This window comes from Gallus gallus, chromosome 5 (genome assembly GCF_016699485.2).
Source record: "Gallus gallus isolate bGalGal1 chromosome 5, bGalGal1.mat.broiler.GRCg7b, whole genome shotgun sequence".
Taxonomy (NCBI): Eukaryota; Metazoa; Chordata; class Aves; order Galliformes; family Phasianidae; genus Gallus; species Gallus gallus.
Genome location: NC_052536.1, coordinates 16,078,040 through 16,091,109, shown reverse-complemented (window position 1 = coordinate 16,091,109; position 13,070 = coordinate 16,078,040). Strand labels below are relative to the sequence as shown.

At 40.5% G+C, this 13,070-nt stretch overlaps 1 protein-coding gene across 27 annotated transcripts in view; it reads right to left on the bottom strand.

Moving 5' to 3' along the window:
* The window catches only part of PPP6R3 (protein phosphatase 6 regulatory subunit 3), a 51,659-nt gene that overhangs the window by 30,837 nt on the left and 7,752 nt on the right, over nt 1–13,070 (bottom strand). For 10 of the 27 annotated variants that reach the window (XR_001466615.4, XR_005860040.2, XM_015286778.4 and 7 more), the window contains exons 2-6: nt 9,942–10,106; nt 5,749–5,875; nt 2,672–2,904; nt 1,077–1,263; nt 250–387 (exon numbers count right to left, since the gene is read on the bottom strand). Coding sequence is in view for 25 of the 27 variants with exons in the window: in XM_015286778.4 (XP_015142264.1) it covers nt 250–387; nt 1,077–1,263; nt 2,672–2,904; nt 5,749–5,760 (570 nt within the window). In the remaining 2 variants the exon portion in view is untranslated. Of the gene's footprint in view, nt 1–249; nt 388–1,076; nt 1,264–2,671; nt 2,905–5,748; nt 5,876–9,328; nt 9,559–9,941; nt 10,107–12,179; nt 12,255–13,070 lie in introns of all 27 variants that reach the window. The other 17 variants (XM_046941638.1, NM_001397096.1, NM_001397097.1 and 14 more) reach the window with 9 other exon arrangements.

Sequence of the window (13,070 nt, the reverse complement as noted above, 5' to 3'; positions counted from 1 at the left end):
TGCTGTTGGTATTTCTAAACAAGGATTAACAACACTTCAGAGAAAAAGGACAGAAGCAAAACTAAGAGTTCATGAAAGCATGTAAAAATAAAAAATAAAAACAAAAAACCCCACAACCTCTGATAATCCCTTCCCAAAATGCCTAGCGGGGTGTCGTGGGTCAAGAATGGTATAAGTGGTCTAAACAGGTTATAAAGTATTTTTTGACAGTTCAGAAGTCAGGCAAAAATTGTGGCAAGTTTTACTCACATTCAACACTTCTTGCCTGGGCTGTGGAGGTTCTATGCAAGTCAGTAGCCTGAGCAGCAAGTCCATGATAGCAGAGGTCCCTATGTGCTTAATAACGAGGTCTACAAAATCGTGTTTCTTCTTTAAAAAATCCACAATCTAGAAATGAACAAGGAAGAAGCTTACAGTTGCTTACCTGTATTTTACATGGTAAATTACACTAACCAGTTTTAGTTCCTCTCACTTACTAAATGAGATAACAAATGACTTCTTCAAAACAAACACTTCCACCTCTTAAAGCTAGTAGTATAAGACAAGATAAAAGGCACACACATACAGAGTAGCAACAGAGGCACAAGATAGACCCATCTATGTGAACATCTTGGGCCTCCTTTCAAGACTAGCTTTTTTGGTATGAGACTCCTCCACACTTGGATCAGGAAGCAAAGTGGGACACAGCAAAACTTCAATCTAATATGCTTTTAAGCAAATACAGAAATTACTAAATTAAAAGCAGAGCAGACAGTCACAAACTTAACTTTCTCAAGTAGCACAGCCAGTCATGCCAACTGTTCACGGTGCAGAGCAGCATGAGCACATGAGTACTACGTTTCTGAACGAGGACTCAAATGTCTCACCCTTTTCTGTTACAGTTCTTCACACAAGACCTCTCCCCACTGACTGTATTCATTTACCTACGACTCCAACAGCACAGCAGTTTAACGCTAACATCACCATGCAAATACTGACATAAGCCAAAACTAAGCACTCGCACAAAGGCAGTTCACATGCCCAGATATCTCAGGCAGATCCAAAGCTGTTAAACTGGATGGTTTTTAAGCATTTACCTGTTCTGGTTTTCTGCTTATGAGAATACTTAGCACCTTGCTGAAGAAACTGGCGAGTAAAGGGTTTAGAGGAGATTCATTTAAGAGGAAGCTGTACAGTTTCATAAGTAAAGATTCTTCTTCTCCCAGCCTATCATTGATCTGTGAGACATCTGAAGTAAGCAGCTCGCAGGATATGTTTGGATATCTGCAAAAAAGGAAAGTGTGTATATAATCCATCAGTCATTCATACTTCAAAGAAATACACACCCAATCAGAACCTAATAGGGCTTTTAATAAGAAGAATTTTTCAAGCATGATAGCTCTGCACTGATTACAAAAAAGCAAACTACTGCAAGGTAACATAACTGTACATTCAGCTACAAACTGTGTTCCTTCACTCAGAAAACAGACTGCTATAACCTTCAGCTGCAACAGGATAGCATCAGGGAAGCGGGGAAAGGGCATACTTTCATTTTAAAATCTTCTGTTAAATTAATCTGTTCAAAAATTCAGATTTCAGTTTTTTCCTCTTTTTTTTTTTTTTTTTTTTTTTTGAAGAGGAAAACATTAGCTGCCAAGAAATTAAGTAAGCTGGTAACACCAGACTGATACTTGGGAGGGAGCAGTGGGTTTGCCCCTTTCTAGTAACAAGGCTTACGTTAAAAAAATTCAAAGCCAATCGTTTCAGGATTAATATCTCTATACCTATTCCAACTGTGGAGGCTCACTAAACTACCTACAGACTGATAAAGCCTGCAAAACTAGTTAGTACTGTCAAATACAGGAAACTATTGGCTTTGACAGCCTCTTAGCTTTATTACTCAGTGTCCTGAACTGCACTTCTGGCCTCCACTCACACCAAAGATAGTTATGACAGCACCAGCAATTTAAAGCTTATAAGCATAAGATACTGCTATTTCCAAGTCAGCTAGAAACACAGGTTTGGTTTGTCAGAAAGAGAAGTGCTGCCACTAAGAGAGTACTCTATTTCACATTAAATTTTCCCTTCTATTTTAAGGGCAGCTTTCTGCACAGGCAGCCCTAAAAGAGGCCAAAATTGGCAGAAGTGCCTTTATATAAATTGCTAGATTGAGTGTTGAGTTTGAACCTTCTCAACAAACCAGCAAGAGCCATGGCCATACTCAGTTCTAACAGTTCTAGCTCCGCAAAGGAAAACACTAGGAATTAGATGATTAGCATATTCTTCCAAGGATTGCTGCAGACTTTCTAAAATGCATCCCCAAAACAGCTTACTAATCATTAACATAACAAGGCTAAGCAGCTAACTAAATTATGCAAATACAGATTTTCACTCAACTGCCTTTCATCACATAAAAAGAAATGAAAGCTTTTTCAATCTAAGCTCTGATTATTTTACTTAGCATTTCTTTTGGGCAGCACCTGTTTGAGGGGTTCCTGCTCAGAAAACATGCAAACATTAGAATGACTTAAATAAAAGTTCCATGAGCCTCGTGAAAATGAGCTCAAAGTTTAACAACGCTGTACTAAAGAACAGCATGCAGAAATGCAAATATACTACCAAATTAACACTGAAGTACGTCACCTCTCTTTCTACATTCCCCAGTCCCTCAACCCCCTAGAAGTTCTCCTACTTGTATCGTATTTTTTCATCCATGTCTTGAGGTGGTTCTTCGATAATGAATGAAACCAAGTCTTCCAAGCATTCTGACTTCAAGAGAAACTCGATAAGTTTGCGATTCTGAGCCTTGCACTCCTGCAGGACGTCCTCTTCATCCATCAACTCCTTCAGTGTTACATCTTCTCTCTCTAGAAGTGTATCTATGTGGGATGACGAATGGAGATCAAATTTCCAAAACATGCTGGTCTGGATAAAAAGAACATACACAAAGCATTAGTTTCATGCGTGTATTTAAGCACTATTAGCAGAAACAATTGACAGTACTACCTCATAGCTTCTAACCCCAAAGGCATCTGCACAAATAGAAATGTTCTAGAACTTCAATGATACACAGCAGCAGATGCTTAAAGACCATCACAGAGCTACTTAGAGAAGACCGAATGTTCTCTAGCAAGTTTTATACCTTCAGCAATCGCCAGTATTTTAACACTGAAAGTTAGCCAGCCCTGGGGTTTTAACTTACACGTTTGCTCTTGCCACTCTGTTTCTGATCTACACCCCAATTCTCAAACTCAGAACTACCTGCTCAGCACTGACTAGATCTGATAGACAATAAAAACGGGCAAAGCATTAGCATACTAGCGTGCCACCTCTGTCACTGAAAAGAATACCTCCAGAGGTACAAGCATTATAACCATTTAACTTGCAGGCAGCACGCACCAAAAGCACTGGAGCTGACTTCAGTGCAAGGCCTACTGTTTCACTGTACCTCCTCTCCACAAACTTGAAACAAGGAGGGGGAGAACAAGGGACAGTAAAATCTCTTAAGCAGATGCCTTAAAGGACGGCGCCCCCAAGTAAGCAGTAAGGAAGCCTAATATAGGCATGGGCAGTTTAACCTTTCGTTATAGAAAGGCTTTGAGCACCTCCCTGTTAATTTGGTTTCTCTAAGACAACTTGCAAGCAGTTGCAAGATAGAGCTAGTCAACTAGTCTTGTATGAATGCAGAATTTGAGCAGATGGATTGAAAGACATGCTAGCGATCAGTAAGAACAGCTTTTTTCTACCCTACAGCTGGAAGCAGCATGGTTTTAAGCAGTACTCAAAGAAAAGAAAAACCTCTTTTTGCTCCCTTAGTAACTGTCTTCCAAGTGTGAACGTTTAATAATTAATGGTGAAAATTAGTGACAGTGTTAGCTGTGTGAACATGGAGTTACTGCAGAGAATGAAGGTGAGCAGTACTATTTGAGCAAGAACACTTTTACAAGCTGCAGTTTTACACAAAGAAGGTGCAAACTTATCTACAACAATCAAACCATGCCTTTGGCATATAAACTCTAACGGTAACCTACAACATTTAAAGCAAATATTTATATAAACTAGGTTTTTATATTAGTTAATTCTTACATAAGTTCTTATATAAACTAAAGGGTAGACAGATCTAACAAGGAAGGCTGAGGAAAGAACAGAGGCATTTAATGCCTTTTTTTGACTTCAGTCTTCAATAACGATAGATCTTGGGCAGCCCAGTCCTCAGAAATAGAAGACTGTAATTAGGGAAGCAGTGATTTTCCATCTGTGGTCACTGAAATTTCAAGGGACCAATGTATCAGCTCAACATGAGTCCACAGAACCTGACAGCATTCACCCAGAGAGAGTTAAATGAACGCTATAGCTGGACCCCTCTCAACAATTTACTAAAGGCCTTGGGGATCTCTGCTGACTGGAAGTTAGACAGCATCAGGCCCACCTGCAAAAAGGGCCATGAGAGAAATCTCAATCTGCTGCCCTGTCCTGCCCTCAATGCCTGCAGAAGCTTCAGAGATGATCACCCTGGTTGCAACTGAAAGTCAGTTGAAGAATAAAGCTATGATCAGGTACAGTCAACATGTGTTCATAGAGTCTTGCCTTTCTACTTTGATTATATTTTATGCTAAGGTCCGCTTGGGGGATGAAAGGAAGGTGGTGGACCATCAGTCTGGACTTTAATAAGGCCTTTTATACCATCCCTCATAGCACCCTTGTGGAAATATTGTTCAAAATGGACATTAAGAACAAATTCACTACTGTGAGAGTGTTCAAACACCGGAACAGGGATGGTGGATGTCCTGTGCCTGTCAGCGTTCAAGAGGCATTTGGACCATGCTTTCATTTCTTTAACCCTTCAGTTAGCCCTGAAGTGGTCAGGTAGTTGGAGTAGATCTTCTGAAGGTCTCTTCTATACGAACTGTTCTATTCAGACAGCATTAGGTGTTTATTTCTTACATTTAAATGGATTCTGCACTCCTATCATAGCTACTCAAAACAAGGAGGTGCCAAATTTTGTCACCTCAGCCACTGAAGTGCTGAGAAAGCCATGCATTTAGCAAAACCTCATCAGCAAGACTCCCAGTACTGAGCTTAAATATCAGAATAAGCTCGGTATACTCACTACAGCGATGTTTCAATTGCTTTTAAGGATTCCCTTGTTGCGTTAATTACGTGCTGATCACTCCATACTGCCTTACTTTGCTTAGGATTTTGTCAGGAGTTTTAAGCATAAATAACTGCCCCCAGATTTTACACGGCTTCCTGTTTAAACTTACAGGAGTAAAAAAAATCATCCAAGAAGAAATACAGAGAGTTTTAATTGTAGTATCGGTATTACAATCATTTGAGAGCCCATGCACTGATTGGGTGAATAAAAAACACTAATAATTTCAGAAGAAAATAGATCTTACAAGCAGACGTCAAAAGCACTTGATTTCACATCACCTTAAATCAAATTACACAAAGTTATTAAAAACATTGGCTGATGGATTATTTGGGCTACACACAGGCTCGCTGGGAGTAATTAAAGTAGTGCGTTATTAAAGGCACAGAATATTTCCTTCCTTAAGCCTCTAATAAGTAGATCAAATCCCTCCCCTTGCCCCATTTAGTGAAAGTAGCATCTTTGCAAGTAACCACTACCAACCAATGCTAATTCCAGACAGAAATCCCTCTGCACTGATTAAGGCTCATTTCGGTTGCTTCAATGCATTTCTCAGTTACTCATATCAAGAGAAATTTAACAACAGAAAACAGCAACAACAAAAAAAAGAGGCATACTACTGCAAACATGTTACTGCGTTATTTCCCAAACTGTCTCCCAGGCAAGCTCTTTTAGGGATGCTCCCCCGACATGTCAGGTGCCGGCCAGAGATTATTCCATCACTTTTCAACAGGAGCCCAGGTCCTTTGGAATAAGGAAAAATAAACACCATAAAATGTGCAAGTGAGGAATTCCAGGAAGCCCAAAGATCATTTTCTCACGTGTTAGCACTGATGATAATCTAACAGCCTGTCACAGTTCCAAACAGAAGTTACAAAACCAACTTTATTCTTTCCATTGCTTTAACACCCACTCCCCCATACCTCACCAATTCTCAATTCTTTTCATACTTTTTCAAGCTTCATTCTGATGAACAGAGGCAGAGAATTAGAAGGTACGCCCACTAATCAGGAGGCACCTTCCAGCTGTGCCTCTCACCAAATTTCACTGTCTGCTAATTTACGATCAGCTCCAAAGGTCAGGTGGGTTCTATTATCAGCTTCAGCTGATACCAGCAGCAACATCACAACGTTGATTCAACAACAGATGGAAAAGGCTGCCAAATCAGAACTGTGCTTTAGATACTATGGGACAACACTAAAAACTCCCAGACATGGAAGAAAAATTGTATTAGAGATGGCAAAGTTGTTGCAGGTACTTCTCCCATAACATTTAGTCAGCTTCCCATGGTCTCTGAAAGCTCCCCTCGAGCAAGACGAGCAAACTTCCCATTTAAGTATTTCCTTTGATAGTTCACACCAACTTGATACATTATGGCAATCAAAGGTACTACATAGCACTTGTGACAAAAAGAAACCTGACCTTTTTCCTCCAGTTAATACTGTAACAGATTCTGCTCTAAATGAATCATGACATCACATTCCATATTGTTAGTACCTGACTTAACATCTGTAACAAAAGCAAGCCCTTTGATGAACTGATGAAATCCTTCACTCTCCTGAGCCACAGGTAACTGAAATTCTTCACTGATCGCTACAGAGAGGAAATAAAGCTTACAAATGTCCTCCCCCAAACCCTTTACATCTTTTGCCTACTCCAGCTGAAGAAAACCAGGGTGTATTTTGTTTAACAGGAACCGGACTGTGGGTGCCTCCAGAGGCCAAATGCTCAGCTGAGATCTCCATGAAAACAAAACTCGTGGATGTAACTGTAACAAGTTTCTCCATAGTTTCCAGTTGATGGAGCAGACAAACAGCTTTCCTGAATGCACACATCGCTGTCCTCAGTCTACAAAATGAACACAAATCCTAGACAGATATGCCCCACCAAGGATAATTTTGGGGACTGTCTCCTGTCTTGAATCTCTTTACAAAACACACCTCTTTAAGACTATTTAGGTGATCTGCTCATTTAAGTTCTGGACTAAACCAGCACAGAAACAACACTAAAAGGACTTCAGGCATTCAGCTGAAAGCTGTTTCAAGTATGATGTTTTACTTGGCAGCTGAATATGTTAAAAGCACATACCTAGAGCTTCCATCAGGAACTTCACACATTTTTACATCAATACAGTTACAATTCAAGTGCATTGGGCATCAAGCTGAAGCTTCCACAGTGTTTTGAGACCCTAAGAAATGCTACACAGAGTAGTAAGGCTTGTGTTGCCAAGTACCAAACTGAGTACAACTTCCTTTGCACCAAAAACCTTTCCTCTGATCAAACATCTTAAGTTAAGTAGGGTATTTCAATAAAACAGGATTTTCCCACTCTCAGGCAGCAGCTAACAGTAGGCAACTTCATCACTGGATGCAAGGACAGGAGCCACAGACATAGTCCTTGGCACCATCAATATTACTCAGCCAAGCCTTACTCCTCAGTACTTCTATAAAGCATTTCCAGTGCAAACAGTGAACTGTCTTCCAAAAACCAAACAGATGAGCAGGCTCAGGGGAAGCAATGAGAGAAACAGCATCTTTCAAAGACAGCACCATGAGAATTTAGCAACATTTCCAAGACTTTTAACATTAAGTGGCTTCTTTAAGATGCTAAGCGTGTCCTTCTGCCAGCTCACTGAGATACCAATTGGTTAACTACACTTCATTAGCTTCCACTTTATTTCTGCCTGAAACAATGAACGTTAATCAGATACTACACCGGCATTCATGAAGTCCTTACTTTGATACTGAAAATTTACCATCTGTTCAAAGCAAAGCTAAACAAAAGTACATCCCTGACAAAATTTGAGACAGAAATAGTAGTAGTGAACATTGACAGAGAATACACTCTAGTGGCTACTTCTTAAACTGCTCAGATATCAACTACTGTCACAAATCCTAGATTCAACTGCACTGTATCGCACCTACCAATCACAAATCAAAGTAAAAGCAATAATACAGCAGTGCTTCTGTGAGAGTTTCTGCATATCTTAAACACAGGTGGAATCATGTAAGTTCTTACCACCGTTGAGCTGTAGGATACAGGAATTGCAGGGGAAGGCTCCTTGCAGACAACCCAGTGACAGCTCAGTGTTTCAAACACTCAGCAGGTAGAATTTCACTTACATACCAAAACAACACACTGCTTCTCCCAAATACTACCAACTCCTGTGTAGCTAAAGTGTGTTTGTGAACACAACAGAAAAAATTCAGCACGTGCATTAACTATTCTACAGTTTAACAGTGTGCTATGGATACAATTGATTCCAGCCATCACACAATTTACAGCAGAGATACTTCTGAAATGACAGCTGCTAGCTGAGTTAACTACACACTTGAGGGAAATACGTGGCAGTCTTTTCTTGCCTAGAAGAAAAACCATGTTTGAAAACAGTACGAAAACAGTAATTTTCCTAACACTCTCAAACAGCTGTCTGCAGCTCCAAACAAGAAGGGAAATTATCTAATAAGGAAGGATGACTTTGATTCTCTATGTATTACACAGCAAGTACCTCCTTTTCACCTCCCAAAGGAGGGCCCTGCCACGGCTGTGGAGCAGCTAAAAATTGAGACAGAAGTGACATCTCCTTCACATTTACCACTCCATACTCCCACTGGCTGCACTTACATCTAGATCAGAGCTACAAATATATGTGTTTTTACACAATACAGATAATATATACCCATCACGTGCACACATACAGACATCTATTGACCAAATGTCCCAGCAGTCAATTGCTATGATGAAGTATAGAACTTCCAGAACAGTTCATGTTGACTCAAAGACACTGAAACCTCAAAATTCCTGAGGTCTACAGGACCTATCTACACTTCACAATCTAATCTACACTTCACAATCAAGTTACAAGAGCAGTTTTAAACCAAGCAACTAGTGTAGCCTTGGTGATTCCTACGCTATGTCAAACCATTGGTTAATAACTGTTAATAAACCAAAGTTTTTGTTACTTCTAACTACAAATTAGAGGTTGGCCTCCTCCTACCCAAACAGAATACAATAATATTCTACTAACTTCACCTCAACAGCCAAACATTTAAAATTTTAATTGGTCATGGAATTCAGTTGGATTCTCAGTATTTTCAACTCCTCCAATCATTTTCAAAATGGAAATTAGGTTATTTATGTACTGAGAAGAACAGATGGTTCAGCAATATTATAACAAGACAGCTAAATAATGCATACCTACATAGGAGACAATTGTACTCTGAAGCATTCAGTTTGATACAAAAAAATGTGGCTGCAGAAGAAAGGATTACAGTGCTCCAATACAAGAACCTATAGTGCCAAAAAGCTTTTGTACTTCACGTATGTCAATTCACGAACACGTTTGCTTTGAAACTCTTCAAAGAATGGGAGGCTGGGCAGCTGATACACTTCCTGGCACAAAATCAAAACACTTTAAAACATGTCCCCTGCAAAACAAATAGAATAACCACAACAGCGTGTCTGTAATGAGCCTCAAGGGTCAACTAAGACTGAAGAGAAGAGGTGGAAAAGGGGCTGAGAAAAGAAATAAAAACAAAAGGCAGTGCAACAGCAGGATGGATTAAAAGACAACATTAAAAACAGCCATCTATAAAGTTGTCAGGAAGAAAAGGCTGAAAGGAAAGGAATGGCCACGAAGCCTGACCTGCAGAAAAGGAAGAGCAGCTTGGAATCAGGTAAATAAGCCTTTAGTGAAGACGAGGGACAAAGTTAAAGCACTTAGGAACAACTTTAAATTTAATCTGAGGCTTTATAGATGCCAAAGCTAAGTAAACTGCTATAGATGAAGTTTAATGGCAACGTTTCTTACCTGTTAAACAAAAGCTTTAACAAAATTTAAAAAACAGAATTTGGACTCTCTCAGGCTCCTTGCCCATTACAGGGTATCCTGGCAACAGCAAAAATCTTTCAATCTACAGTATTAGCAGATTAGCAGGACTGAATTAGGATTGAATTAGATGAAGCAGATTTCTTCCTACAACGACAAAAAAGACATTTTATAATTCAGTGTTGTTAACAGGCTCTCTGTTCAGTAGTTCAACAACTGCACGAACACAAAGTGTTGCTTTGCAGGAAATAAGACACACGAGCTGAAGCAGGAAACAACTCCATCAACCTAAATATACGCGAGAAAAATACATTCATAGAATGGTTTGGGTTGGAAGGAATTCTTGGAATTCTTTCTGAACTCAAAGTAACATTTACATTTCAGTTACAATCACCCAATGAATGTGCTCGGGTTGGTACTTCTTTATTTATTCATTTTAGGGCTAGGAAGTTTTGCTTGCAGCACCATGTTATTTGGTACCTCTCAGCAGTGCTGCAACCAGAAGTCATCACTCTTCTGTTTCACGCACAACAGCACAGAGGTTCCAAGCCCCGACATACACAAACATTAAATACAGTCTCCTCTAAGGCTATTTTAGTAACCAACATACACATGAACTGAAGGTCAGCGTAATACTTTGACCATAATACTTTCAAAGGTCAAACATGTTTTTCATCCTGAGATCTTCAGGTCCAAATGTCAAGTAGATTTGCCAATCCCTTGTGAGCCAAGCAACTTACTAGAGCAGAAAAAGTAAACAAGAGTGCTGAATTTTCTTTGCTTTACCCAAGTTTTCTTCGTTGCCATTTCTGGTTTTCAAACGCACACACATGGATAGAGAGGAAAAAAAAAACACACTTTCTTCCCTTAAAATAATATGAAGGCTGCTCCAAAAGTAACGCTCCTATTTTATGATGTTGGCCTGGAACACCAGAGGCAGACGGTGGTGCTGTGGCAGTGGAGGCTGAACCTTCCCATCAATATTCCGTCACATCTTGTTGCCGTGTGACAGATGGCAGCAGAGTATGACAAAATGGTGTCTGACATGGAAGTGCAGATGGAGCAAAGGTGTGTCAATGAATTCCTCTACCAGGAGGAAATTACACCCACTGACATTCACTGAGGTTTGCTGAACACTTATGGAGACCAAACAGTGGATGTCAGCACAGTGAGGCGGTGGGTATTCAGTATGTCCCAAGTGTGAGTATACAACATATGAAATGCATTTTTTCCCTTTCACCAGCAGCTTATTACCCCAGAAAGCTTCCACAGTGAAGCTACCATCCAGCAACAGGAAACTGTTAGATCTTAATACTCAAGGCAGAGCAATGCAAAATCATTTAAGAGTCTAAATAGTATCATCATCATTCCTTTAACAAATCCCTCCAAATGCCTGGGGGAGAGAACCCAAATAAGTCCTCATTAGAACACTAGTATACTACAGCTTACTACAGAATTTCCTCAGGAGCATCCCTTCCTCCCCCAGAATCACATTTAAGCCAGCAGTCCCAACATACTCAGCACGGTCTCTCCCTGACACCACACCTGACAAACCTCTGCAAGCCACTTCAGAGTGAAAACATACTTTATGAGGTGACAGATGAGGTTGCTGTGAGAAGCAAGGAAAGAGGGCTGTGGTTTGGGTTGGGTTTTTTTTTAATTTGCAAAATCCACATGCTGAAATAGCTCAAAGGTTCTGCCAGTCATCAGGGCCCGCGTGGCCAAGGAACAGGGAATGCACTGGTAGGGACAGGGAAACCAGGATGCATCTCTTCTATCTCTGTTTCAAACCATATGACCTGATGATGCTTCGAGACTGTAGCATGAAAGTTTTTCTGCAGCTGACGATGAGAGTAAGACATATATGACTGAAAAGACAATTCAGCAACAGTTCTGTTCCCCCAACCACATGACAATCCGCAACATAGCTCCTGGATTCCTGCACCGCTTCCCAGAAATGGAAGAAAAAAAACAGCACTGCTGATTTACTGCTGAGGTTGTACAGGTTTTTTTTTGTTTGAACATTAAAGGAAAAAAGCCCTAACTTAAGGAGACGGCCTTACGGTTAGGTGCATGAGTTCCAGCAGAAGTCTTTACGCATTTATTCCTTTCTGCTTCAGTTGGTGCTCACAACAAGCGTGGGGGTTTTTGTGTTTGTGATCCATCAGTTATTAGACTTGAAATGCAACAGGAAAAGAAATAAAAATCAGTGATATTTACCACCACGGCTGCACTAGTGCTGGGTCAGTGTTTCACTTCCTCTGCCTCGCGCTGCCCCAACCAGGAGGGACACTGCTGAAAACAAGCACGGAAGGGATGAGAAGGCTCTTTGTTTGAATGTGTTTACCAGAACCAGGCAACAGGAAACTTTTTTTCACAGTCAGGTAGTAGCAGCAGCAGTGTTAACAGACAACAGTGTAGCTGTGTCAGACACTTCACTACACTACACTCAGACCTAAGCGGAGCACAACAGCCCACACAGCTTTCTGACCCTTAAGTCAGTACCTGGCATGGCACATTGTAAATATAAAAGCCTATGCATTATTGGCTTGGATGTTTCCTCCGTGGCATTGCAGTGCATAATGTAAACATACCCACTTAATCTGGACAACCTTTAGCTGTTCAGACAAACAAGTTCATCCTCCTTTTCACCTTGCTGATTAGACCTTGAAAGTTGGATGCAAGTCAAGTTTCGAGGTATGTGAAAATACAGAGGTAGAAGAAAGCTGCTTGCTTCAGTAACTTCGAACCAGGTCAGCAAAGAGTGCCCTTCTGTATGGGCAGTGTAAGCAAGTCCTACAAGTTTTCTTTGCATGCGACATGTCAGTCTTGTTAAAATGCATACTTAACAACATTTGCAGTTCAGAAATGGAAGCTGGCAGCAGCCTCTCAGAGCCCAGCACTGCTTTGCCTCTCCAAGCTCCCATCAGCTATAGCTGCTGCCAGAATTAGAATGGACTTAAGTTAACGCCCTAAAAATTAAACCCAAAGTTGCTTATTATATACTTCCTTCTCGTTTGACTCTTTACTGTCATTAAAGGTTCCCCGGACCTCTCCATTCACATTACAGACTACCTGAACTTCACCAGTTAACAAAGACTGTGGGCAAAA